Source organism: Hydractinia symbiolongicarpus, chromosome 10 (genome assembly GCF_029227915.1).
Source record: "Hydractinia symbiolongicarpus strain clone_291-10 chromosome 10, HSymV2.1, whole genome shotgun sequence".
NCBI classification, from domain to species: domain Eukaryota; kingdom Metazoa; phylum Cnidaria; class Hydrozoa; order Anthoathecata; family Hydractiniidae; genus Hydractinia; species Hydractinia symbiolongicarpus.
In genome coordinates, this window is record NC_079884.1 from 3,866,025 (window position 1) to 3,891,703 (window position 25,679).

A 25,679-nucleotide genomic window follows, 5' to 3' on the forward strand; every position below is an offset into this window, starting at 1 on the left:
TCGTGTACAACTTTGCAGTGGACATCACCTGGGTTCTAAAAAAAACCTTTTTCGACAAACAAAAAATTTTACTGACTTCTGCAAAGTCGCCTCTCCCCCCCCCCCCCCCCCCCCCCAAAGTACCAAAAATTTGTATACTCATTGCCTTTATCGTAAAAATCTGAAAATACTGACAAGAAAATGTATATGATTTTTGATAACATCATCAACGTGTTGATTTCGAAACGGATTCAGGAACCAGGGTGCAGGGTGCAGGAACGTGACCCAATTTGTCCCAGGTTGTCCCTATTTTCCCACACAGTGAAAAATGACCGAAAGATATGATTGTAATAGCTTTATTAATTTAAATATATGTTATTGTTGTTCAATTTATACATGTTATTCATTTTGTGACAGTTAATTTGACGATTAACATTTGCGACATTTTTTGATGAGAAAGATAATATTCACTTTGCCTGGCACAAACGGACACAAATTTTGTCCTTAAAAACTTATTTGTTTGCCGTTTTCTGAACAACCTACACAATTTTTTGCAGAATACAAATTGCTTATATTTTCCAAAATTCTTTTATTTTCCCAGTATTTCGCTGATTTACGACCCAAAGAGTGAAACTGGTACTGGCTCAAACTATTATTCTAAAAAGTATAAATATAGCTAAAAAAATATTTTTCAGCATATAAAAAATGAAAACAACAGAGCACACTGCAATAATGCACTTCAAGCAGTACAAATAATGCGCGATAAGCAGGTGTGCCCATTGGAGTTGATTTTCTAACACCTAATAAAAACATTTAAATATCAATTTATTTTGATATTTTAACATCAACAGGCCTCAAAAAATTACGTTCACCATTGGCATCAGGCACCGTGTACGCGACATCAAAGATGGGGCCTGAAAAGCCGTGTACGTGAAATTTGAAAATAATTTTTTAATTTTATTTTTTAATTTTTAAATCCTCGAGATGTTGATAATTCACAGTAAAACAATGCTCTACGACAATAGAAAAAATGTTTTGTGCATATATTATATAAAAATAGGTCTTCGTGAACAAGTTTACACGATCATGGCGCTCGATCCCGCGTATTTTCTTGTTGGCGTACACGATTCCGATCGTACACGATCACGTACCATTACTTGAATACTGAGCCCAATTTATTGTGCAAGAAAACAAGTCTTTTGAGGCCTGATCAACCAGTGCAACACTTACATTGCACATGCCTTAAGCTACAAAAATTAGATGCAGCAAAATACAGTATAAAATTAGGACCACGGGAAGACAAGAGTTATATTACAATTATGTTTTTCTCTGACGAAATGGTAAAAAAAAGCTGCAACAAAACTATGAGTCGTAAAACAACAAACAAATTAAAGACAGCCGAGGTATTGAACAAAAAAAATTGGTATATTGTAAAAATATGTATATATATATATATAAAAATATATAATGTAAACTTAAAAATTATATTTTCCTTCACTTGTGTCACATTTCCTCTGCCATATTTAAATGGTTAATCACTTGGAAATATTTTAAATTTAACCTATTTTCGGTGTCATGGCATTATGGGTGCATATTTGTACCAAAGTGCGGAGCTACAATGTCACAGCCGTTGCCGTGTTTCCAGCAACATTCACATTTCACCCACATTGATAAAACAAGATAGCGTTTATTTCTTACAAGTGAACTCAGACAAAAAATACTAATCTTGTACGAGTGATATTTAGTTGTTTTGAAGTGGGAGGTAAGCTTTAAAAAGAGAAGTTAATAATAGTTATGACAAACAATTCCTTTCCATCTAAAATCAGTAAAGTTAGAAGCTAATTTACCTAGATATGTTGTACGCGATTCATGCCTGTCCTTAGTATGCCACAGAAATTACAAACTTTGTAAACATTGAAAACTCAGCTATATGTAGCTAGCCTATAGTTAGCTATCCCTAAAATACTGCGTCCTGCTAAGTGCGAAAAATACTGTAGCTAGCTATAGGAAACTTTTAAATATTTATTACCTAGTTCAATGACACTCCAATCAAATTTTCTTTTAAGATGTATTCTTGTATGTTTGCCCTGAGCCAGTACAAAATACCCAGCTAGGGCTTCAACACGTCTTACTTTAACAAACAAATATATGTTCTGGAACAATGCAATATTGATATCAGCATTCACCAGCAGGAAAATACGGTTTCAAAACTTTCAAAAATAATATCTGAAAACACGAGGTTGACCGTTAACCTGCAAGCCACGCCATGCGATAAACTGAGAGTACACGGTATCTGTACCACCAATAACTGCGCAGCGTCCAAGCTCTGTGCTGTCTCTATCTATGTATATATATCTTCCATCCGACGATTTTAAAGATTTCGCCCCGAGTGGCGCTGTCGAAAATCAATGAACACTTTGTTATTATTTCTGTTTGTACAACAACAACAACAACTGTAATGCAAATTTTATTTGATGACAAGAAAGTGTAAACAGAAAGTTTTAGGTTATCTAACAACAATGAAAGGGGAAGGGGAGGGGAAGGATGCATTTCACGAATATCAAAAATGCAATAACTTGAGTACAAACAGGCTTATTAATTCATTAAAACCTCGAAAGTAGTACTTTTGACTTTATCTTAAAGAGCTCTGGGGTCGAGAATGAGGCTTATTGACGTGAAAGTTGTCATAACAGGGGTGACGCCACAATTTCCAACGTGGGAGGGGGGTGCTTAGGCATATTGGAAGTTTTTTAGATTTTATTGGTAATCAACGAGGGAAGCGAGTTGCCGAAACAGTTAAGGTCCGGGGCGAAGCCCCTGGAAGTTAACAGTTTTTAGAGTCCTAAAACATGTAAAACGCATTTACTTTGGACTTCAGAAAAGCTTTGATTATTGGCAAGGGCCTTCCAGCCCCCTAGTGGTGCCGCCCCTGCATAAGGTATTTTGCAACAATGTAAAGGAATTAGCTTGAGAAATAGTTTTGTATTAACTATATTTCCTAAGTTTCAGAATTTAGGTAATTTAAGGAAGGGCAATAAAAAAATAATGGATTGTGATCAAATAGCATGGATATAGGTACAAACGATTAATTTAACAAAATAATTCGTTTAAAGCCAGTGCATAATTACTAAAACATTTCAGATCAACTGTGCTTGCCAGCATCTTTTTAGCCACATTTTTATATTTCTTGCCATGGTACAAATATGACAAATGTCCGACATTATATAGACTACAATCCAGTTTATTGTGACTATTACCTTTCAGATATAACTATGCAGGACGGGTTATAACTATGCAGGACGGGTTATAACTATGCAGGACGGGTTATAACTATGCAGGACAAGTTTTTTTTTCATATAACGGCAGGACAAAATTCATTCCGATAAACGTTCCGTCCCAACCGATTTTTCATGTAAATAGCCTTTTAGTGTTGAAGTATAAATCGTGGAAAGTGAGAAGATAACACCTACGTTAAGCCACTTCACAATCTGCACTTGAGTAAATATTGAACACAGATGATTACATAAGTTATGATTGTCTCAGTCACCCATACAATATTGGCTCGCTTTCTCTGCTAGAACTAAATGAAAAATTAGAATTGTTTTCTATAAATTGGAAGTATATAATTATTGAATGCGTAGTAGTTCACTGAAGAAATTCACAGTAGAGTTGAGAATGTCATTTCAGTGAATTTGAAAAAATTGAGATTATTATGAATTTTGATGACATTGCGATTCACTGCGATCAATTTTTTGTGTATTTGAGGTGTGGCTTAACCTTTCAAAGATACTTATGCGTCAGTCAACTGTGTAAACACTACAGCTGTGAAAATGCATAAATGTTCAAGATATCGCCAGAAAAATCACTTGGACACTCGTCGAGCACTGACAATCTCTCAAGGTAAGAACATCTTTACAAAATGACTTGTGACTTGTGAATGTTCTTTTTTTCTTAATATTCGAAATGAATAAAAAATGACTTTTCTTGTTTAGATGAAGTTTGCATTAGCATTCGTTGTCTTGTTGGCAATCACAAGCACCATCTCATCGTACTCAATCAATCGCCAAGATGAAGAAGGATTTATCGAAAATTTTGAAGAAAAACGCGCCCTTACAGATTGTATGATTTTTTTCTTGAATTTCCACTTTTATCATACTTCTATAATAATGTCTTAACTTCTTCCAAATCTAAATTTTTCACTTCTAACAAATTTTTCCCATTTCAGTTTGGAACAAAGTAAAGACCGCTGCATCAAAACTGAAGGACGACATCAAAGGCAAGGTATTAAAAGTCTTGGAAGAGTACAAACCAAAGATTGTTGGTGCCTTAAACAACTTCAAAAAAGTGGTTGTTGATGGTACCAAGAAAGTCATCATTGAGGTGTGTGGACAAATTGTTCGAGTTATTGCTGATGGTGAAAGTGCTACATCTGGTGGCATCTGTCCATCTTCAGTTAAGGCTTCAGAAATTTACGCTGAGATTAGTGATGCTCAACCAAGCGCTCTCTCCTTTGGTGACAGTAAGTAGTGAAATAAAGGCAAATTTTTACCTACTTATTGCCTATCCTTCATCCCATTTTCGTTTCTATAGTTAGAACCCCATTGTACAAGTTATGTTTGTTTTTAGTTTGGGCCAAAGTAAAAACAGCCGTTACTGATCTTGGAGACAAAATCGACGCCAAAACAAAAGAATTGATCAATAAATACAAACCACAAATTGTCGAAGGATTAAAAAAAGTACACAAAGTCGTCGTTATTGAAGGAAAGAAAATCGTCATCCAGATTATTAACGATGTTGTAAAGGTTGTTGTTGGTGGAGATGATGGGGCGTCGACTACTGTTGTCAAGAGGGGTATTTCTGACAGTAAGCATGCTTATATTTATCTATCACAATTGTGCATTATTCACTGCTTTGTAAATTGGACTCTGAACGAACTGGATATTATACTTCAGCTTGGAACAAAGTAAAGACCGCTGCATCAAAACTGAAGGACGACATCAAAGGCAAGGTATTAAAAGTCTTGGAAGAGTACAAACCAAAGATTGTTGGTGCCTTAAACAACTTCAAAAAAGTGGTTGTTGATGGTACCAAGAAAGTCATCATTGAGGTGTGTGGACAAATTGTTCGAGTTATTGCTGATGGTGAAAGTGCTACATCTGGTGGCATCTGTCCATCTTCAGTTAAGACTTCAGAAATTTACGTTGAGATTAGTGATGCTCAACCAAGCGCTTTCTCCTTTGGTGACAGTAAGTAGTGAAATAAAGGCAAATTTTTACCTACTTATTGCCTATCCTTCATCCCATTTTCGTTTCTATAGTTAGAACCCCATTGTACAAGTTATGTTTCTTTTTAGTTTGGGCCAAAGTAAAAACAGCCGTTACTGATCTTGGAGACAAAATCGACGCCAAAACAAAAGAATTGATCAATAAATACAAACCACAAATTGTCGAAGGATTAAAAAAAGTACACAAAGTCGTCGTTATTGAAGGAAAGAAAATCGTCATCCAGATTATTAACGATGTTGTAAAGGTTGTTGTTGGTGGAGATGATGGGGCGTCGACTACTGTTGTCAAGAGGGGTATTTCTGACAGTAAGCATGCTTATATTTATCTATCACAATTGTGCATTATTCATTGCTTTGTAAATTGGACTCTGAACGAACTGGATATTATACTTCAGCTTGGAACAAAGTAAAGACCGCTGCATCAAAACTGAAGGACGACATCAAAGGCAAGGTATTAAAAGTCTTGGAAGAGTACAAACCAAAGATTGTTGGTGCCTTAAACAACTTCAAAAAAGTGGTTGTTGATGGTACCAAGAAAGTCATCATTGAGGTGTGTGGACAAATTGTTCGAGTTATTGCTGATGGTGAAAGTGCTACATCTGGTGGCATCTGTCCATCTTCAGTTAAGACTTCAGAAATTTACGTTGAGATTAGTGATGCTCAACCAAGCGCTCTCTCCTTTGGTGACAGTAAGTAGTGAAATAAAGGCAAATTTTTACCTACTTATTGCCTATCCTTCATCCCATTTTCGTTTCTATAGTTAGAACCCCATTGTACAAGTTATGTTTCTTTTTAGTTTGGGCCAAAGTAAAAACAGCCGTTACTGATCTTGGAGACAAAATCGACGCCAAAACAAAAGAATTGATCAATAAATACAAACCACAAATTGTCGAAGGATTAAAAAAAGTACACAAAGTCGTCGTTATTGAAGGAAAGAAAATCGTCATCCAGATTATTAACGATGTTGTAAAGGTTGTTGTTGGTGGAGATGATGGGGCGTCGACTACTGTTGTCAAGAGGGGTATTTCTGACAGTAAGCATGCTTATATTTATCTATCACAATTGTGCATTATTCATTGCTTTGTAAATTGGACTCTGAACGAACTGGATATTATACTTCAGCTTGGAACAAAGTAAAGACCGCTGCATCAAAACTGAAGGACGACATCAAAGGCAAGGTATTAAAAGTCTTGGAAGAGTACAAACCAAAGATTGTTGGTGCCTTAAACAACTTCAAAAAAGTGGTTGTTGATGGTACCAAGAAAGTCATCATTGAGGTGTGTGGACAAATTGTTCGAGTTATTGCTGATGGTGAAAGTGCTACATCTGGTGGCATCTGTCCATCTTCAGTTAAGACTTCAGAAATTTACGTTGAGATTAGTGATGCTCAACCAAGCGCTCTCTCCTTTGGTGACAGTAAGTAGTGAAATAAAGGCAAATTTTTACCTACTTATTGCCTATCCTTCATCCCATTTTCGTTTCTATAGTTAGAACCCCATTGTACAAGTTATGTTTCTTTTTAGTTTGGGCCAAAGTAAAAACAGCCGTTACTGATCTTGGAGACAAAATCGACGCCAAAACAAAAGAATTGATCAATAAATACAAACCACAAATTGTCGAAGGATTAAAAAAAGTACACAAAGTCGTCGTTATTGAAGGAAAGAAAATCGTCATCCAGATTATTAACGATGTTGTAAAGGTTGTTGTTGGTGGAGATGATGGGGCGTCGACTACTGTTGTCAAGAGGGGTATTTCTGACAGTAAGCATGCTTATATTTATCTATCACAATTGTGCATTATTCACTGCTTTGTAAATTGGACTCTGAACGAACTGGATATTATACTTCAGCTTGGAACAAAGTAAAGACCGCTGCATCAAAACTGAAGGACGACATCAAAGGCAAGGTATTAAAAGTCTTGGAAGAGTACAAACCAAAGATTGTTGGTGCCTTAAACAACTTCAAAAAAGTGGTTGTTGATGGTACCAAGAAAGTCATCATTGAGGTGTGTGGACAAATTGTTCGAGTTATTGCTGATGGTGAAAGTGCTACATCTGGTGGCATCTGTCCATCTTCAGTTAAGACTTCAGAAATTTACGTTGAGATTAGTGATGCTCAACCAAGCGCTCTCTCCTTTGGTGACAGTAAGTAGTGAAATAAAGGCAAATTTTTACCTACTTATTGCCTATCCTTCATCCCATTTTCGTTTCTATAGTTAGAACCCCATTGTACAAGTTATGTTTGTTTTTAGTTTGGGCCAAAGTAAAAACAGCCGTTACTGATCTTGGAGACAAAATCGACGCCAAAACAAAAGAATTGATCAATAAATACAAACCACAAATTGTCGAAGGATTAAAAAAAGTACACAAAGTCGTCGTTATTGAAGGAAAGAAAATCGTCATCCAGATTATTAACGATGTTGTAAAGGTTGTTGTTGGTGGAGATGATGGGGCGTCGACTACTGTTGTCAAGAGGGGTATTTCTGACAGTAAGCATGCTTATATTTATCTATCACAATTGTGCATTATTCACTGCTTTGTAAATTGGACTCTGAACGAACTGGATATTATACTTCAGCTTGGAACAAAGTAAAGACCGCTGCATCAAAACTGAAGGACGACATCAAAGGCAAGGTATTAAAAGTCTTGGAAGAGTACAAACCAAAGATTGTTGGTGCCTTAAACAACTTCAAAAAAGTGGTTGTTGATGGTACCAAGAAAGTCATCATTGAGGTGTGTGGACAAATTGTTCGAGTTATTGCTGATGGTGAAAGTGCTACATCTGGTGGCATCTGTCCATCTTCAGTTAAGACTTCAGAAATTTACGTTGAGATTAGTGATGCTCAACCAAGCGCTTTCTCCTTTGGTGACAGTAAGTAGTGAAATAAAGGCAAATTTTTACCTACTTATTGCCTATCCTTCATCCCATTTTCGTTTCTATAGTTAGAACCCCATTGTACAAGTTATGTTTCTTTTTAGTTTGGGCCAAAGTAAAAACAGCCGTTACTGATCTTGGAGACAAAATCGACGCCAAAACAAAAGAATTGATCAATAAATACAAACCACAAATTGTCGAAGGATTAAAAAAAGTACACAAAGTCGTCGTTATTGAAGGAAAGAAAATCGTCATCCAGATTATTAACGATGTTGTAAAGGTTGTTGTTGGTGGAGATGATGGGGCGTCGACTACTGTTGTCAAGAGGGGTATTTCTGACAGTAAGCATGCTTATATTTATCTATCACAATTGTGCATTATTCATTGCTTTGTAAATTGGACTCTGAACGAACTGGATATTATACTTCAGCTTGGAACAAAGTAAAGACCGCTGCATCAAAACTGAAGGACGACATCAAAGGCAAGGTATTAAAAGTCTTGGAAGAGTACAAACCAAAGATTGTTGGTGCCTTAAACAACTTCAAAAAAGTGGTTGTTGATGGTACCAAGAAAGTCATCATTGAGGTGTGTGGACAAATTGTTCGAGTTATTGCTGATGGTGAAAGTGCTACATCTGGTGGCATCTGTCCATCTTCAGTTAAGACTTCAGAAATTTACGTTGAGATTAGTGATGCTCAACCAAGCGCTCTCTCCTTTGGTGACAGTAAGTAGTGAAATAAAGGCAAATTTTTACCTACTTATTGCCTATCCTTCATCCCATTTTCGTTTCTATAGTTAGAACCCCATTGTACAAGTTATGTTTCTTTTTAGTTTGGGCCAAAGTAAAAACAGCCGTTACTGATCTTGGAGACAAAATCGACGCCAAAACAAAAGAATTGATCAATAAATACAAACCACAAATTGTCGAAGGATTAAAAAAAGTACACAAAGTCGTCGTTATTGAAGGAAAGAAAATCGTCATCCAGATTATTAACGATGTTGTAAAGGTTGTTGTTGGTGGAGATGATGGGGCGTCGACTACTGTTGTCAAGAGGGGTATTTCTGACAGTAAGCATGCTTATATTTATCTATCACAATTGTGCATTATTCATTGCTTTGTAAATTGGACTCTGAACGAACTGGATATTATACTTCAGCTTGGAACAAAGTAAAGACCGCTGCATCAAAACTGAAGGACGACATCAAAGGCAAGGTATTAAAAGTCTTGGAAGAGTACAAACCAAAGATTGTTGGTGCCTTAAACAACTTCAAAAAAGTGGTTGTTGATGGTACCAAGAAAGTCATCATTGAGGTGTGTGGACAAATTGTTCGAGTTATTGCTGATGGTGAAAGTGCTACATCTGGTGGCATCTGTCCATCTTCAGTTAAGACTTCAGAAATTTACGTTGAGATTAGTGATGCTCAACCAAGCGCTCTCTCCTTTGGTGACAGTAAGTAGTGAAATAAAGGCAAATTTTTACCTACTTATTGCCTATCCTTCATCCCATTTTCGTTTCTATAGTTAGAACCCCATTGTACAAGTTATGTTTCTTTTTAGTTTGGGCCAAAGTAAAAACAGCCGTTACTGATCTTGGAGACAAAATCGACGCCAAAACAAAAGAATTGATCAATAAATACAAACCACAAATTGTCGAAGGATTAAAAAAAGTACACAAAGTCGTCGTTATTGAAGGAAAGAAAATCGTCATCCAGATTATTAACGATGTTGTAAAGGTTGTTGTTGGTGGAGATGATGGGGCGTCGACTACTGTTGTCAAGAGGGGTATTTCTGACAGTAAGCATGCTTATATTTATCTATCACAATTGTGCATTATTCACTGCTTTGTAAATTGGACTCTGAACGAACTGGATATTATACTTCAGCTTGGAACAAAGTAAAGACCGCTGCATCAAAACTGAAGGACGACATCAAAGGCAAGGTATTAAAAGTCTTGGAAGAGTACAAACCAAAGATTGTTGGTGCCTTAAACAACTTCAAAAAAGTGGTTGTTGATGGTACCAAGAAAGTCATCATCGAGGTGTGTGGACAAATTGTTCGAGTTATTGCTGATGGTGAAAGTGCTACATCTGGTGGAATCTGTCCATCTTCAATTAAGACTTCCGAAATTTACGTTGAGATTAGTGATGCTCAACCAAGTGCTCTCTCATTTGGTGACAGTAAGTAGTGAAATATTGGCATTTTTTTACCTATTTATCGTCTGTCCTTCTTCCCATTTTCGTTTCTATAGTTAGAACCCCATTGTACAAGTTATGTTTCTTTTTAGTTTGGGCCAAAGTAAAAACAGCCGTTACTGATCTTGGAGACAAAATCGACGCCAAAACAAAAGAATTGATCAATAAATACAAACCAAAAATTGTCGAAGGATTAAAAAAAGTACACAAAGTCGTTGTTATTGAAGGAAAGAAAATTGTTATCCAGATTATTAACGATGTTGTAAAGGTTGTTGTTGGTGGAGATGATGGAGTATCGACCACGAATTATTGAAATGGCATAGATTTTCACGTGGAGAAGATTATAACTTGTGTAACTTTTAAGTGAATACGGAAAAAATTCAAAAGGAACGCTTTGTGTTTTTGTTTTGAGTGGCTGTTAAAATATAAATAAACTTTTAAAATTAAAAACCATAGCGTAACGTTTACGACAATTTTTTTGAGGATCGAAGCCTAGCCTGTATCAAACCATGTCCCCAGGGTCCTTTTCCGATTTTGTGATTTCGGGACATCTTTGTTATAAACAATATGCGAAAACGGACCTTGGGAACTAGGTTGGTCTGTATTAATTAGACAGTGGCATGCTTAGGTCGTGACCACAGATACAATATAAACCAAATATAATCTGCAAAAGTTGATGTTCACAACATCAACTCGTCACCAACCTTCACGCCGGCAATATGGTTGTTAGTACCTTTTCATTTTCCTGGACACCAAAGATCCGAGAGCACACGCCTTGCGAAGTAAAATCAAGATACCTTATATAATATAACGCATAAAATACATTTACTCAGCAGAAGAAATTATTTCCAAATAATTAAAAAAGATAGGCGTTTTAACTACATATATAAAAATTATATTTTTAACCTTTCCACAGCTTTCGTTATATCCTTCTGTCGAAACAAATTTTCTGCGTTGCTAACTTGTTTCGAAAAACCTTCGCTTTTGCTTGATAATAAACCAAATACGTTATCCAGTTTTGTCAAATCGGGACAATTTATGTTGAACCGGAATTGCATTGGTGATATATCTGGTGCATGTTCTTTTAACATGGTGATCATTTCTCCCGATTCGGATTGTTCCAGGAATGAAACAAATACCAAGCGTGCTGGATAAACTTCTTCATAATATTTTTTGAATAAGTGTGCGAACCTAAGGAAGATTAACAACTGTTATACTGCATTTAAAAAAACATGGTATGAGTGAAAGAGAATGGTGACCAACTGCTATAGCAGATGACAAATGATAAAAATATGTCGTCTGATAATAAAAATCTACAAATTGTGATCTTTTAAAAACAACTACGGTTACTTTCCTAGAAATTGTTGGTTAGCAAGGCGTAACTCCTGCAAAACGAATTTATCTATTTTTCAAAAATCTGGACCGGTTCTCAAGATTTATTGGCTAAGAAGTTTTGATAATTATGCTAATTAATTGCATGACAGATTTAAAAATAATGCGGTGCTTTTCCGAGTTTATCAAGGTATGTTGTGATGTAAACATGTTTTCACCTATCCATTTTGATAGTTTGAACATATTTACATGAGTATTAATACTTAGTTACCCTGATTATCATTAATACCAGTACTCGTTTCTGAGTCTCCAATTAATGACATTATAATTCCTTATAATTAGTTAATTTATATCTCCCACTTAACTTAACTTATATCTCCCAGACCAAGAAAGAGTTTTCAAAAAAATAAAAATTCATAGACAACTTTTCAAGCTCTTTTATATGAAGCCATTTCTTTGCAGGAAGTAAGTTTTCAAGAACCGCAGTAACATCTCGAAAAGTGATAAAAAACTCCCTCTTTACGTAGATATTCGTTTGTTTCTTGTTTTACTTGAATGAGAAATCTTCTTCCCTAAACTTTCTTAATTTTAACTTTCATTTTGACAGTACCCACTTAGGCATCACCTTTGTCTTCAAATAATTCAACACCACCTCAAGCTTAACAGATACACCAAGTAAACCGACAAGTAAGAAAATCTCCAACCGATTACTTTGGAAAAGTATAAACAGAAAAAATTTGTACCTATCGCCATGACAGACTCCTGTTTCTTCTTCATCAGTGACGACAACAAACGTCTTTACGACTTTTTTCTCTTCATAGTACGGATAGAGACTTGCAGCAGGGATGGTTACTCCCTCAGCTTTGATCTCGTCACATAAACGCAGAACCTAAAAAACAACTCAAACTACGGATTACTACAATTTTCAAGGAGTTTATACAAGGTACAAGCTACACTCATTATTTTTATAAGCATACGGGTAAATTGGACTCAAGCTCAATATGCTTAAGATTTTCCCAATTTGAGCCTAAAATTATGCTTAACGTATGCTTACCTGTCTTGCTAGTTGCTGGACTGAGTTAAACATTTTGTTCCAATTATTTGTACATAGTTTAGTTCAAAAGATTATTTCATGCAAAAATGCTGTTTCCTATCACTTAACCTCGTCCTTTGTGTGATACTATTTTTTACACTTGATTTGGGAAGAAATGGAAAAAATTCCGAGGGAGGGAAATATGCTTAGTATATGCTTATTTTTTAAGCATGTGAGCTTAAGTATGCTTATAAGCTTTATGCTTATAAAAAATAATGAGTGTAGGGAAACACGATATCATAAAAGGCACGGCTAGTCGAATCAAGGGATATTTTATAATAACAATTTATTCATTAAATTTTTTTTCAGATGTTAGATATAACGTCACATAATTATGTGACTTTAGTGTCACCGTCTAGCAGCACTAATGGTGGAACCCTTCCTCAACATAAAAAAGTGAGACTCTTCTTAAGCATTTTTTTCTTGACCAAAATATAAAAGTTTAATATTTTTTTAAATTTATACAATTTTACAAGTGTTACTTACGTCTGCTACATTTTTCGGTATAAATGAAGGAATCACGTTCTTGTTATCAAAAAATACTAGATCAGCGTTTGTAGCTGCAGCCACTAAGCTAGCAATGATTGTACTAGTGCGAATAGCGACCTCCATCGAACCTGATTTGTCCCCTATCACTACCACAGGGGAGTCCATTTCGAATCTGAAACAACCAATACAAAAATTAAAGTTATTAAATATATATACGGTAAACCGTCTAATAAACGCCCTTGTTCTTTTAAACGCCCTCTTAAATTAAGGCCCCTCCATTTAACACCCTATTTAATTAACGCCCCTTTACATATCGCAACCTCTAATAGACGATTCTCTCCGGAATGTTAAAAATGATAATAGTAAAGGTAGAAAGATTCATTGATTTAAAAAAGAAAATGCAGAGCAGAAGGAGATCTTTAAGACCAAACAATCTTGGTTCACGAAAACAATATTTGAAAACAAATCCTTTCATTAGAGAGTGAACAGAATGAGATGTTGAAGAGGCAAACAGATGCAAAACATAATCTTATTGATAAGATACAAAGACTCTCTCTAAACTAAAAAATATTTCATAAATACAAAACTTTTTAATTTTTAATTAAATGCCTCCCTCCAATAAACGCCCCTATTTAAAGTTGAAAAAATATTTTTTTTAAGCTTAAATTGTTCTTTAAAAATTTTCTTTCAGCCTCGATCACAGGACTTGTTGTCTCTTTTTGCATATCGGACGATGAGACTACTTTTTCGTTAGACCTATCAATAAGCGCAGCTCCGATGAGAGCAAAAAGCCCTGGGAACGAGGTTGATATATTGTGTCTGAAGTCGAAAGTAATAAAAAAGAAAAGAAAAAATCGTAACTCACTCCATACTCTGTAACCTTTTATCAGCCTGCACTGTCAGTAGTTTTACAATATTATAGTCAGAATTATCCCAGATGTAATCTAATGTGGAATAATAGAGGTCAGAAAATAAGAGAGGTGAAAAGTTCTAAGAATTACCCAAAGTAGTTCTTCCTTTGAAGTGAATGATTCTCTCGACTAACTTTCCATACGACAATTTGATTTCTTCGTTACTTAGTAAGCGCTCGTACAACACCTTCTCCACCAAGTCACATTGTAGCTCTTCAAAGTACCTGTACATAATACAAACAGTTTTACGCATGCGCAGAACACAAAGCCGCTGTGCAAATTAACACTTCTGTTTCTAGATAAAGTTAAGCTCAGCTTCAGCGTTTTAGTTTAAAATTTTACTCATTCTAGCTTATGGTTTTATGTTAGTAAAATTCACATAAAAACACAAAAATATAGCAGATACTGGAATTTTGGGAAATTCTGATAAATTTAAGCATTATTTTATACGTAAACCCAAAACAAAATTCTCAAATCTGGAAATGATAAATTTTCAAAAGTTGAGGCCTTTCGGTCTTGTTGATAATTGATGATAATAGAAATATTATAATTTCATTAAAAACTGAGTTTACTTTAGGCTACGTTTCGACATCAACAGTTGCCGCGCATGACAATTGTAGATGTTGAAACGTAGCTAGAATAGACTTGCATGTTCATGACATGATAATATTTATATTCTTCAATCGACTGAACAGATATGGGTCTAAAGACAACTACTGTCATTACCATAGTACTGTATCGATTTTACTGTAACTTGCAATTCTTTTTTTCGCTTCATTTGTTAAATAACCCACCCATTTTCTTGCAATCGTGTAGTCAATATCTGTCCTCATTATAACCTCATTAATATTTTCGCTGTTCAAATTAGCTATTCCCGAAAGCAAGATTGTTTCTGGCAATGTAGTCTTTTCAAAACAAAATGGCAGAAACCACGTGCACTGTGGAAAATCTTTTTTGGGATTTAAGTGGCATACATTTGCTAGTTTCTTCCATGGTTCCGAGGGAAAATGCATGGCGTAGAATTCTAATCGTTCGACAGGAATCGTGCGTACCCATAATTTGATATGTTTGATTAATGCTCCACTTAATGAGCCAGCCTAAAAAACATATTTTTTATCAGCAAGTGAAAATTCGAGAGCAGGCTGGATTTGCTTATGCGAGAAACACAATCAGGCTTAGTGGCTGTTTAGATATGAGACTCGGGACAGGACGATTGTAGGAACGAGAAGTTTGTCAGGATTTCGCTGTTATCAAGCATTATACCAAAAATTACTTTGTTTTTATATAGATTTTCTACACAAGACAATTTCGTCCCGTCTCGGCTAAGCTGTTTTTCTTTTTTTTTTTTTGAAAAATTCGTAAAAAATTGATGTTTTTATTAAACATACCATTGGAATGTCAGCTTTGATTGATCCAATAAGAGACTTCAACATCATCAATTTTCCCCTCTTTTTGCAATTTTGTGATCCTAAACGTTTTAGTAATCTTTCCTGTGCTCTTTTGTTTCGCGCAGAATCCAATATGGTCACCGCTCTCAATACTTCCTTAATACCAAATTTTTCATCAGGAACTTTCAGCAAGTACTCTGCCATTGTATAATCTTTCCGAGCCCATGCTGCAGCCAATGACAATGACTTTGAATTTTCTAATATCTCGACACGATTTTTTAAGAGGACGTGCAGACAAGCAAAATATCGGTGAGGAAGTTCGTTTTGAGCATTATAGTGTGAAGAAAAGTATGATTGTTTGGTGAACAAATCTCGTATTTGATTGTCAGCTATAGAGGTGTCTAAAAACAGCAGAATTATTCTCAATTTCTATAATCAAAGATGGCGTACTGTCATGGTGACGTGTGTACTTGAAACCTTACTAGAAAATCTACTGAGATGATATTTTCCCCAACCTCGTGCCCAGGGTCTTGTGGTCCCTGAGCCGTTATTACGGAGTGGCCAACGATGCTTTTCGTCGTTATCAACTTCGTCAACTAAGCAAAATGCCCTGGAAACGAGGTTGTATTGTTTAATATCAAATGGGATGAATGAACCGCAGCATGGTTTATCTTTTCTTAATATTTAAGCAAGCTTAAATTTTATGATGCTTTATACATTTGTGATTAAGTTTTCTTTGAGAAAAATATATTTGCACTTACCAACGTTCCAGTTATGATTGTCGATTTTATTTTTCTCATTTTCTGCATTTTGTTGCATGGATTTGTTGTGCATGTAGTTTCTTCGTCTGAAGCCACCATTTCGAGGTCTGTGTGTTCTTCTGTTTCGGCTTTGCACCATAGTGTAAGATCTTCTATACTCTCTTCAATATACGTTACTTTTTCCTTAAATTAAAAAGTTTATACTTTATATCATCTTTCCCTTTGGCAAACTAATTTTGTTTGTCTTCTAAAACTCTGTATTGACTCAAATTTTTGCCATAGAAAGCGTTTGATCTTTTTAAGGTTAGTGAAGTAAGATCTTCTATGCTCTCTTCAATATACGTTACTTGCTTAAATAGAAAGTTTATACCTTATGTCATCCACTTCAATCATATGCAATGACCTTTTAACATTAAGCAAAAGGAATTTTCCTTTGAATGCATTAGTCGTTGTATTTTTATTCATTCTTTTGGACATTCTTTAAAAGCACGGTAAACTTTAAAATAACCTTTGACTATCCAATTTTTCCGTCACTTAGCGCATTTGACCCGGTTTTTTTTCTCTGCACGTTCTTTCACATTGTATAATCATCGTTAGAATTACAATAACATCAAATTAGAGAAAAAAACATATAACAAATTCGTTTTATCTATATTATAATGCCCGTATACGTGTGTCTGTCCGTCCGTCCGTCCGTCTGTCTGTCACGCAAAATTGTAGCTTAGCGACGGGCGAACCCGTGGATTTTTCCACGGGCTAACGACTAGTTTATTTAATTTTGCTTATTGAAACCTTCAGTAAAAAAATGTGTCATAAACGAAACAGCTAGCTTAACACCATATCTCCTAAATAGTATGTTTTTTCTTTTTCGTAAGAAAGCGGCTTGACTGCAAGTAGTACTCAGTCTTAATACTGTATTTTTGCGAAACCTGAGGAAAGCATGCTTTTATTAGTCTGTGATTATTATTTCTATGAAGCACAGAAAAGAGACACTGCAAATTCTCATTCACACAATTCCGCTGTGGAAATAAGTGTTCAAAACTTAGCCTACAAAGAAATGCAAGAAAACAAAGATCATTATTCGAAAAAAAAAATCCCATCTCATATTATATTTTCAACTATATTTTTTTTATACTTACTACTATGCAAAAGTCACCTTTGAATATAAAACAAACTTATCGCGCCCTGTTACTTATTGAATTTTTTTTGATGAAAAAGCATTTTTTTTACGACATTATTTCATCAAGTTTCATCACAGTGGAAAAACAATGTTTATTTATTGAAAAGATGACGTCATTATGTGTTATAAAAAGGTCAATAATTATAATACAATGTATGGTTTAATTCTTTTTCTTGTTAAATTTTTGTTAATTAGTACTCAACTGTGATGGGTTCCCATTTTGTCGCCTCTCTGCTTTAACAATCGTTTAGCCTTCTAAAATCTTAATAAGGTCGAAAGATGTCTCTGTCTATGAAAGATGGTACGTGACTTTTCTTACAACTATTAGATGTGACATTGTATTACCGCCATGTAACAAAAGTATAGTTCTACAAATCAATGCCCTCTTAAATTGCTTTGGACAAATAAAAATACTATTTGGGGTTATTTCTCGTAAGGGAAGACACTTCTTTTTTTAAATGTCAAGTTGCACTTACTCAATTATTTTTTCTTTATTTTTTTCTTTTGTTAATCTTTTAAACAACAAAAATATGATCAACATAACATTAAATTCTTAACTCAAGTTGTCGTGGTCAAGTCAACAAACCACTTATTGTACGATCAGCATATATTAATTGTGGTTGACGCTTATAATAGTGATAAATATTAATTAATAGATAAGTCATTTTTATCGCCTACACCCATCATTTCGATTGCCTGGTAACAATCTTTCTAATGTTTAAAGATACAGTACTATTACCACTGACCCAACTATTAAATAGGGCACCGTCACACAAATTAGTAAAAAGAATGTCACACACATTCTTTTTACTAATTTTTGTTTAATGCGAATGAAGTAGGTTTTTCCTCAAATTAGGGTGTGAACCAGATAATTTAGGGGACATGTTTTCTTTATTTTTTGACGTCGAATTAAATTTACTTAATAAAATGGCAAGCAGCTTTACCAGAAGTAAATAAGTACAACGAAAAACGAAGATAGATGAAAGAAAAAAGTATTAAGAACAAAGGAAATTAAAAACTTAAACCCCTCTATTTCAGTGCAACTTAAGGTCAATTTTTCATCTTATTTTTTGGGCGAAATTTAATTTTCAAAACCAGATAATTTATTTTCTCTAATTATAATTAGAGGAATGACGGTAGACGGAGCCTAGAGTAGCTAATATGACTGTTTACAAAACAAACATGATATGATAAACCTACCTCCATTGCTATTGCCTATCAATAACTTTTCTTACAAAATAAATTTGTTTAAAATAACATGATAGTTCAAAAAGTTCATGGGCTTATTAATGGAACCCTTTTTTTTTTAAAAAAAAAGCATGTGCTCTCAGACTCAAGTCAGATTTTTTTCCTGTTTTATCCCAAAAACTTAAAATACTACAATAATAGTTACAAGGTTTTCGAAATGCCACGATCAGGACGGGGCACAAGAAGATGTGGGTTTGGAATTTCAAAGAATCTTTATGTTAAATGTCCACATGATTCATAAGACTAGGTAAGCCTCGTTTTCAGGGTTTCAAATTTACGACATATTGATGGGGCAAGTACGCCAGATGACTTACTACCTTGCTTGCAAGCTAAATACACCTAAACACCAAAGGTTTTAGCGCCACTGTGAAACAATAAAACCCTGACAACATATTTAGAAATGATTGATAAAATTGTATTTTTTTATTTTTAATCTTTCTTACATATATACAAAAGATTTTCATCTGCAAGGCATGATGGTTAGACGTTTATAAGCCAGAGCACCAATAAACTTCTTTTACTGAGAATATATCTATCTAAGTTTGAGCATTCACTGCTGAATGACTTGTTATTTAATACATATGTATTTTATGTGTGCCTCTGTCGGCAACAAGAACGTTACCATGACTCGTTATGAATACACCTGTTGGTTTTGACAGCTGCTTGACTGTTGCACCCAGTTTCTTAATAAATTGACCATCAGAACTAAATAATTGTGCATCGATATTTTTAAAGTCTGAAACAACAATATTATTTTCACTGTCTGTACCCAATCCGGACGGACACAAAAACTGGCCATCTTGTGCTCCTTTGGTACCGAATTTTGACAAAAACTTTCCGTTCTGGTCAAACTTTTGAACCCTATAATTGTTTGTATCTGACACCAAGATGTGATTTTCAGTTGTGATGGCAACATGACGTGGCGAATTAAACTTGCCATCCGCAGACCCCGACCCTCCAAATATAAACAGGAAATTTCCTTTTAAATCGAACACTTGAATTCGGTGGTTGTCACGGTCGGCCACAATTAACCGGTTTTCCTGATCGATTGCAATTCCACATGGACCTTTCAGTAGTCCTTCGGTTGTTCCTCGTGTTCCGAATTTTCTTATAAACTGTCCATCTTTTGTGTATGTCTATGGAAGCAGAAAGATTTGTTATTGCTTGGACAGATTTAAGTCTTGCTATTAACTTAATTAAAAGAGAAAACATGAAATAATGTAACATTCAAAATTGATATGCACATCAAACGCACACAGTACAACATCCCTAAAAGCACGAAACGAGATTGGAATTACTTTCACCATGGAGGAACTTCCACAAATAATTAATTCACTCAAAGAACTGTTTCCGTTTCTACATTTATTGCTACTTAAGAATGTCCTATGGAATTGACTCTGGGCGGAATAAATACTCTCATCAGATGAAGGGGATCTCTGAAGTAAGACAACAACTTAGCAAGCCATGTTACTCCTAGATTAACTAAACATCTTATTTCTGCTGTGAATAGTTACATAAAGTCAAACAATGCTTACAGCTTATCTCCCGCTAAAAAAACTAATTAATTAACTACAGTCGACGCTCATTATCTCGAACCTCCGTTATCTCGAACTTTCTCTATCTCGAACTTTTTCTTCGGTCCCTTGAGTTCGAACTTTTCATGAAATACGCTCGTTATCTCGAACTTTCGCTATTTCGAACTTTTCTTTCGGTCCCTTGGGAGTTCGAGATAACGAGCGTCGACTGTATAAAAGAGCTTGAAAATTCATCTAGGAATATGTTTATCCTAATTGATTGTTAAGAATTTAGACTTGAAGCTCACTAATTATGCATGACATCATGAACCAGCTCTGAGTGAGGCATTCTATTTAACAAGGTTGAAAATGTTTTTGGCCATTCAGCTTAGCAATTTGACAATCTTACATAAATTTCAACAATTAGTTAATGTAATTATGCTCAAAAACAGCAATTACATGTTGAAGAGCAACGATTAAAAAAGAAAAAGATTATGAGCTCAACTTGTTTTGTTTTGTTTTTTACAGTAGGTAAATTTTAAATTTTGTCTGCACTGGGATCGAGCAATCAGCTACGAATTAGGAGAGATTTTTCTTACAGTGGAGGTTGGAAACGGACTTAAAACGCGACCTTTCTGTTCTTTCTACAATCTATTACCATTTTGAAGGGTCAATATGAAGATTACCTGTATACGATGGTTTCCATGATCTGCAACGTATATATTGAGCTGTTTATCAACAGCAACTCCAGTAGGATACCACATTTCTCCATCGTTCTTACCTCGTACACCGAATTGCGAAAGTAACTTGCCATTAACATCAAACGTCTGTGGGAAGAACAAAAATTTTAATAAGAAGACACTTTTAGAAGGAGAAAGGAAACTTTAAACGTTTGATTAATTTTGTTTCAGATGGTTCATCAAAGGATAAAACTTCATGAAACAGTATTCCCTATCTCTGACAGTATTGCCTATCTCTTTGCTCCTGAAACGTTATCACCGAACGACAAAGAAAATGCCCTGGGAATAAGCAATGTTATCAAGCTGTAGAAAAATGAAAAGAGACAGCATTGCAACTTCCAAAAAACGTGACTTACCAGGACTTTATGATTATTATGATCAGTAACCAAAATATTTCCATCTTTGTCACATACCACACCCCACGGTTCATAATTGTCATTATTCTTCACACTTGAAATTACACCTCCTGATCCAAACTGCGTTAACATGGGACCGATTTTTTCGCAGTCGATACCAGCGATAACATTTACTTCGAAAGGACTGTCATGTATCGGCTTTTCTCTCACGTATACAGAGAGGGCGTGCTTTTCCTTGCTTTGTACTGTGTAGCCAATTGTGTAGGAGCCATTTTGACAGTCCTTCACGTCAACATTAGTTGTCAAACCTTTTCCATCTGTCAGCTTAGCGATCACATAATCACCACCTAAAAACAACAAGTCGCACATAACTTAGAGGAAAGTTTTTTTTTAATACTTTAACTTCTTATGAATTGAATCAAATCGCCAGCCACTTTTGCTAACAATGTTTAACTAAATAGACATTTCTTTTCTTACTTTTCGTCCGTGTTTAACACAGATTTTACATAATTCTTTTTGTTTTCCTGCAGAAAAAGTGGAATTATAAAAAAAAACTGAACATACGTATGCGATGTTATTTTTCTATTTGTGAATGTTAAAGTGGCTCAAACAGTTTTAACAAACTTTAAGCTAGATAATCACTGTGGCTATTCTAGGGTTTAGATCCATGTTATAATTTTATATTATAACTAAAATGGGGACGGACACAAAAACTCACTTAAACGAACCCCCAAGGGAAACGTAAACCACAATATCACCATAACATTGGATTTTAGACTTCAAAGGGAACCAGCAACATAAACAGGTTTTAGAGAGATTGTAAATTTTACGTCTTAATAAATCACAGTGAGTACCAGGCTTTAAAGATCATATTTTTAGATATTTTTGATACTAGCAGCCGCAAGGAGGAAAAAACGCAATTTCCAGCGAAGGTGTTAGCTACGCAAATTACAAAATGATTTCCAATTTAAGCTCTCACCTCGACCTATTGGATTATCAAATCTATCTTTTGCCATCAACGTAAATTCAGTGTAATGATTCAATTTGGCTGCCGTCACTCCTGTTCCAACTGCGACACATAATGGCGGGAATGTATCACTGGTACTTAGGATTCCAAACTTCTGAATAACGCTCTGCAATTGAATTAAAAATTGAAAAAATTATTTTTATAATAAATAAATCACAGATCCGTTAAGGAAGCGCGTCTAGTCTGTGATACTTTGTGCGCCCAGGCTTATATTCTTTTCAGGATTTTCCAGTAATGGAAAGACCAATATTTTTCGGTTAATTTACGTGTTCTTACCCTTCTAATAGACATGACAGCATTTTGTATGTTATTTGTAGCATTAGTGCGAAAGTCTAACTGTTTCTTTCTTAATTAAAGCTTAAACATCATGTGCAAGCTGGGTAAGACACATAACTTTTTTTTACAGAACACCATCTAATAAAACTCCATCCCCAGAACTTGTTGTCTGTTCCAATACAAACAAACCTAACCGGGGCGAGGTTGCAGCTGATAAAAAAAAATAAGTAAATAATTATAATTTTACCTTTAAAGCCTCATCTTGTGAGAAGAACTCGACGATATCATTTTCTTCTGGTTCTAACTGTGGTTGACTATTATTTAGTTCAGTCAGCCTCGATACCATGAGTTTTTTTACCATCATAATCTCAGCCTCGTTTCCATACCGCATCATGAATTCAACAAATTCACTACCAGTCAGCAGGTTGTTTAAATCCATTTCAAGACTTAGATGTTGTTCTTTCAATACCTGAAAAGTCAGAAACTCTAGTTAATAATTTCAGAACTGAAAAGCACCAACCTCGTTTCCGGGACTTAATGTCTTAAGCTGTAAAGCTGTAGCTATAAAAGTAACCAGCTAAAAAGAAGATGGGAAATGCGACTTGATATAATTCATTATTATTGCTATATATAATTTATTTTCATATCTTTATATCGACTTACAGCTTCTTTTTCAATGAAAGTATGTTGCAAACGGTCCAACAATTCAACTCGCTTCTCCTCTAGTTTTTTCACATGGCAGTCAACAGTCTCATTGATGACGTTAGCAACCGAATTTTTTCTACAAAATATAATCATTTAATGATATTATGTAAGAGTAGTCAATAACCAGTGAAAAATCCACGGGTTTGCTGGTCAGCAAATTTTTTAATTTGTGGGCACCTGGAATGAAGTTGTTTGCAAGCATTATGAACACACTGAAATACGGCTATTATTATAGAAACATCGCGAAATTGTTTGTGATGGAGCTACCACAATGTTGCAGCCATTACTATATGTACACAATAACTACACTGCATGTTTACGATTGTAGCAAATAAACGCTGTTACCTTTCTCTTAAACTTTCTGCAACTTCTGTAATTTCCTTCAGAGCAAGTTTTATGACAGGAATTTTCCGTTTGCTGTTGTCCAACAAGTTAGTGACACCTTCTCTGTGTGACTTGACTGCTTCCTTTAAATCTAGATAGTGATGCTCGCGATGTTCGTATATCGCGCAGTCTCGACAAATGGCGTCGTCGCAAGATTCGCAGAAATACTTGAGCATCTAGAGAAGAATAATCAATTTATGTTTTAACACTTTTTTGAATTATAAAGAGGCAGACAATGATCAACCTCGTTCCCAGGGCTCTTTTCACTTTTTTATGGCTTACGGCGCTCAAGAAAGAAGTTCTTCTTTCTTGAGTGCCGTCAGCCAAAAGAAAAGTGAAAAAAGAGCCCTGGGAACAAGGTTGAGGTAATGATATCAAAGTAGCTTTAAGTAAAGAATTAATTAGCTAATCACAGATTTGCATCAATGACTTACCTCTCTATCATGTACTTTACAGAATGATGGACATTTTATGGCATCGTGCACGGCGTTGTTTTGTAGTTCTTCAAAAGAAATGATGTTATGTCCCTTAGTTTGCCGGATCCTTTCATGAGCTGTGACGCAATTTTGGCACAAGTTTTCAACGCAGTCTAAACATCTTGATGTAGCTAGCTCTCTGTCTTCACAATTCGTGCAATTTGTTGGATTTTGTACAGCAAGGATGTTGAGCATATTGTTGATGAAAGAGTTGGTTGGGAATGCGTCCATACCTTTTGTGGGGATAGGAATGTCAATGCTGCATGTTGGACATATCAGAACCCGTTCTTGTCCCCTATTAAAACAACAGATTATAAAAAACTTAGACTTTTAAAGTATAATATACTAAACACTTTCTTTTAATATCTTTCCCATGGCTTATTTTTGCTTTCTAAAAAACGTGCTAGCACAAAGCACTTCTTTTCCGCTAGCGACAAATCTGAGAGCGAAATAAAGACCCAGGAAAGATGTACGGGACTTTGCCCATCAAAATCTGCAGCTGCCATCTTAGGGTTAGTAATGGAAAGCCGAATACTGTAACACAGACTAGTCGCTAGCCTGGAAAAAACCCCCCAGAAGTTCAATCATTAAACTTATTTTCCGTATTAATATTTCGTGCATTCTTAACACCACTCAGTTTTGATGCACAAACAGACGGAATATTGCTATCGTTATAGGTGCAAAGTCTTCTAAAACATTATCCACGTCACTATAAAAAAACGATGCGTTACAACCTAGGGCTCTAACCGTTTATCAAATATCATAGGCGTAAAAGAGTCCTAAGGACGTAATTGTATCCGTTACATACTTCCGTGACCATAAAGCAACGCTACAAGTATTACTTTTCTTTTTTAGAATTTCAGATGGTCCTGATAGCGTTACTAAAAGTTAATATCTATGAAAAGCAAAAAGCATCTAACCCTAGAAAACAATCTTCGCGTTGCTTGAAACAGAGGAGATTATTTTATTGATTTAGTTACCGAAACTGAAGTATTGTTTTTACCTTACTGTTGCGTCCAGGCATGATTGACAGAAAGAATGCAAACATGGTAGTACTTTTGGATTTTTAAAGTTCTCTTCACACAAGCTACAATTTAAATCACAAATATCTCGAGCGTTTCTCACTATAGCCATTATTTCGTCCTTCAAATCTTCGTTGTTTTATTCAATTTGATAGTTCTTTTATTAGAATGCGTTGTTTTGAACCGAAGAAGTTTTCGAGAGCTCGTAACGATTGCTTGAACGACGCATGCTCAGTAGAAAGCTCTTTTGAAATCAGTCGTGCATGCATGAGAAAGTTGAAGTAAACAGTGTTAATAATTTTTTCATTATGAGAATTCTAAAAATATTTTTACTATAAATAAGAGGTTCAATTTCCAATTTAAATTTTTTGGGAAGAATAAGAATGCCACATTATTAAGAAATTTTACTACCCTTTATAAAGCTAGAAAAGTTTCGCTTTTATTGAAA

At 35.1% G+C, this 25,679-nt stretch overlaps 3 protein-coding genes across 3 annotated transcripts; 1 reads left to right on the plus strand and 2 right to left on the minus strand.

The window, feature by feature from the left end:
- The first annotated feature begins 3,835 nt into the window (after positions 1-3,835).
- LOC130662836 (uncharacterized) lies at positions 3,836-10,719 on the plus strand. Its single transcript, XM_057461778.1, has 20 exons — positions 3,836-3,879; positions 3,972-4,098; positions 4,205-4,498; positions 4,606-4,842; positions 4,932-5,225; positions 5,333-5,569; positions 5,659-5,952; positions 6,060-6,296; positions 6,386-6,679; positions 6,787-7,023; positions 7,113-7,406; positions 7,514-7,750; positions 7,840-8,133; positions 8,241-8,477; positions 8,567-8,860; positions 8,968-9,204; positions 9,294-9,587; positions 9,695-9,931; positions 10,021-10,314; positions 10,422-10,719. Exons 2-20 carry the CDS (start codon positions 3,972-3,974, stop codon positions 10,640-10,642), a joined length of 4,890 nt encoding a protein of 1,629 aa, XP_057317761.1. The 5' UTR covers positions 3,836-3,879; the 3' UTR covers positions 10,643-10,719.
- Positions 10,720-11,104: 385 nt separating this feature from the next.
- On the minus strand, positions 11,105-17,569 carry LOC130662852 (uncharacterized). The gene is made up of 8 exons (XM_057461793.1): positions 16,304-17,569; positions 15,543-15,943; positions 14,881-15,251; positions 14,245-14,378; positions 14,109-14,139; positions 13,241-13,415; positions 12,405-12,550; positions 11,105-11,520 (listed from the first exon to the last, which is right to left on the minus strand). Exons 1-8 carry the CDS (start codon positions 16,440-16,442, stop codon positions 11,223-11,225), a joined length of 1,695 nt encoding a protein of 564 aa, XP_057317776.1. The 5' UTR covers positions 16,443-17,569; the 3' UTR covers positions 11,105-11,222.
- A 1,555-nt stretch (positions 17,570-19,124) lies between these two features.
- Positions 19,125-25,588, minus strand: LOC130612808 (E3 ubiquitin-protein ligase TRIM71-like). The gene is made up of 10 exons (XM_057434159.1): positions 25,213-25,588; positions 24,168-24,504; positions 24,016-24,081; positions 23,695-23,909; positions 23,308-23,425; positions 22,892-23,113; positions 22,321-22,474; positions 21,342-21,688; positions 20,932-21,072; positions 19,125-19,867 (listed from the first exon to the last, which is right to left on the minus strand). Exons 1-10 carry the CDS (start codon positions 25,341-25,343, stop codon positions 19,304-19,306), a joined length of 2,295 nt encoding a protein of 764 aa, XP_057290142.1. The 5' UTR covers positions 25,344-25,588; the 3' UTR covers positions 19,125-19,303.
- Between the last annotated feature and the right edge of the window lie 91 nt (positions 25,589-25,679).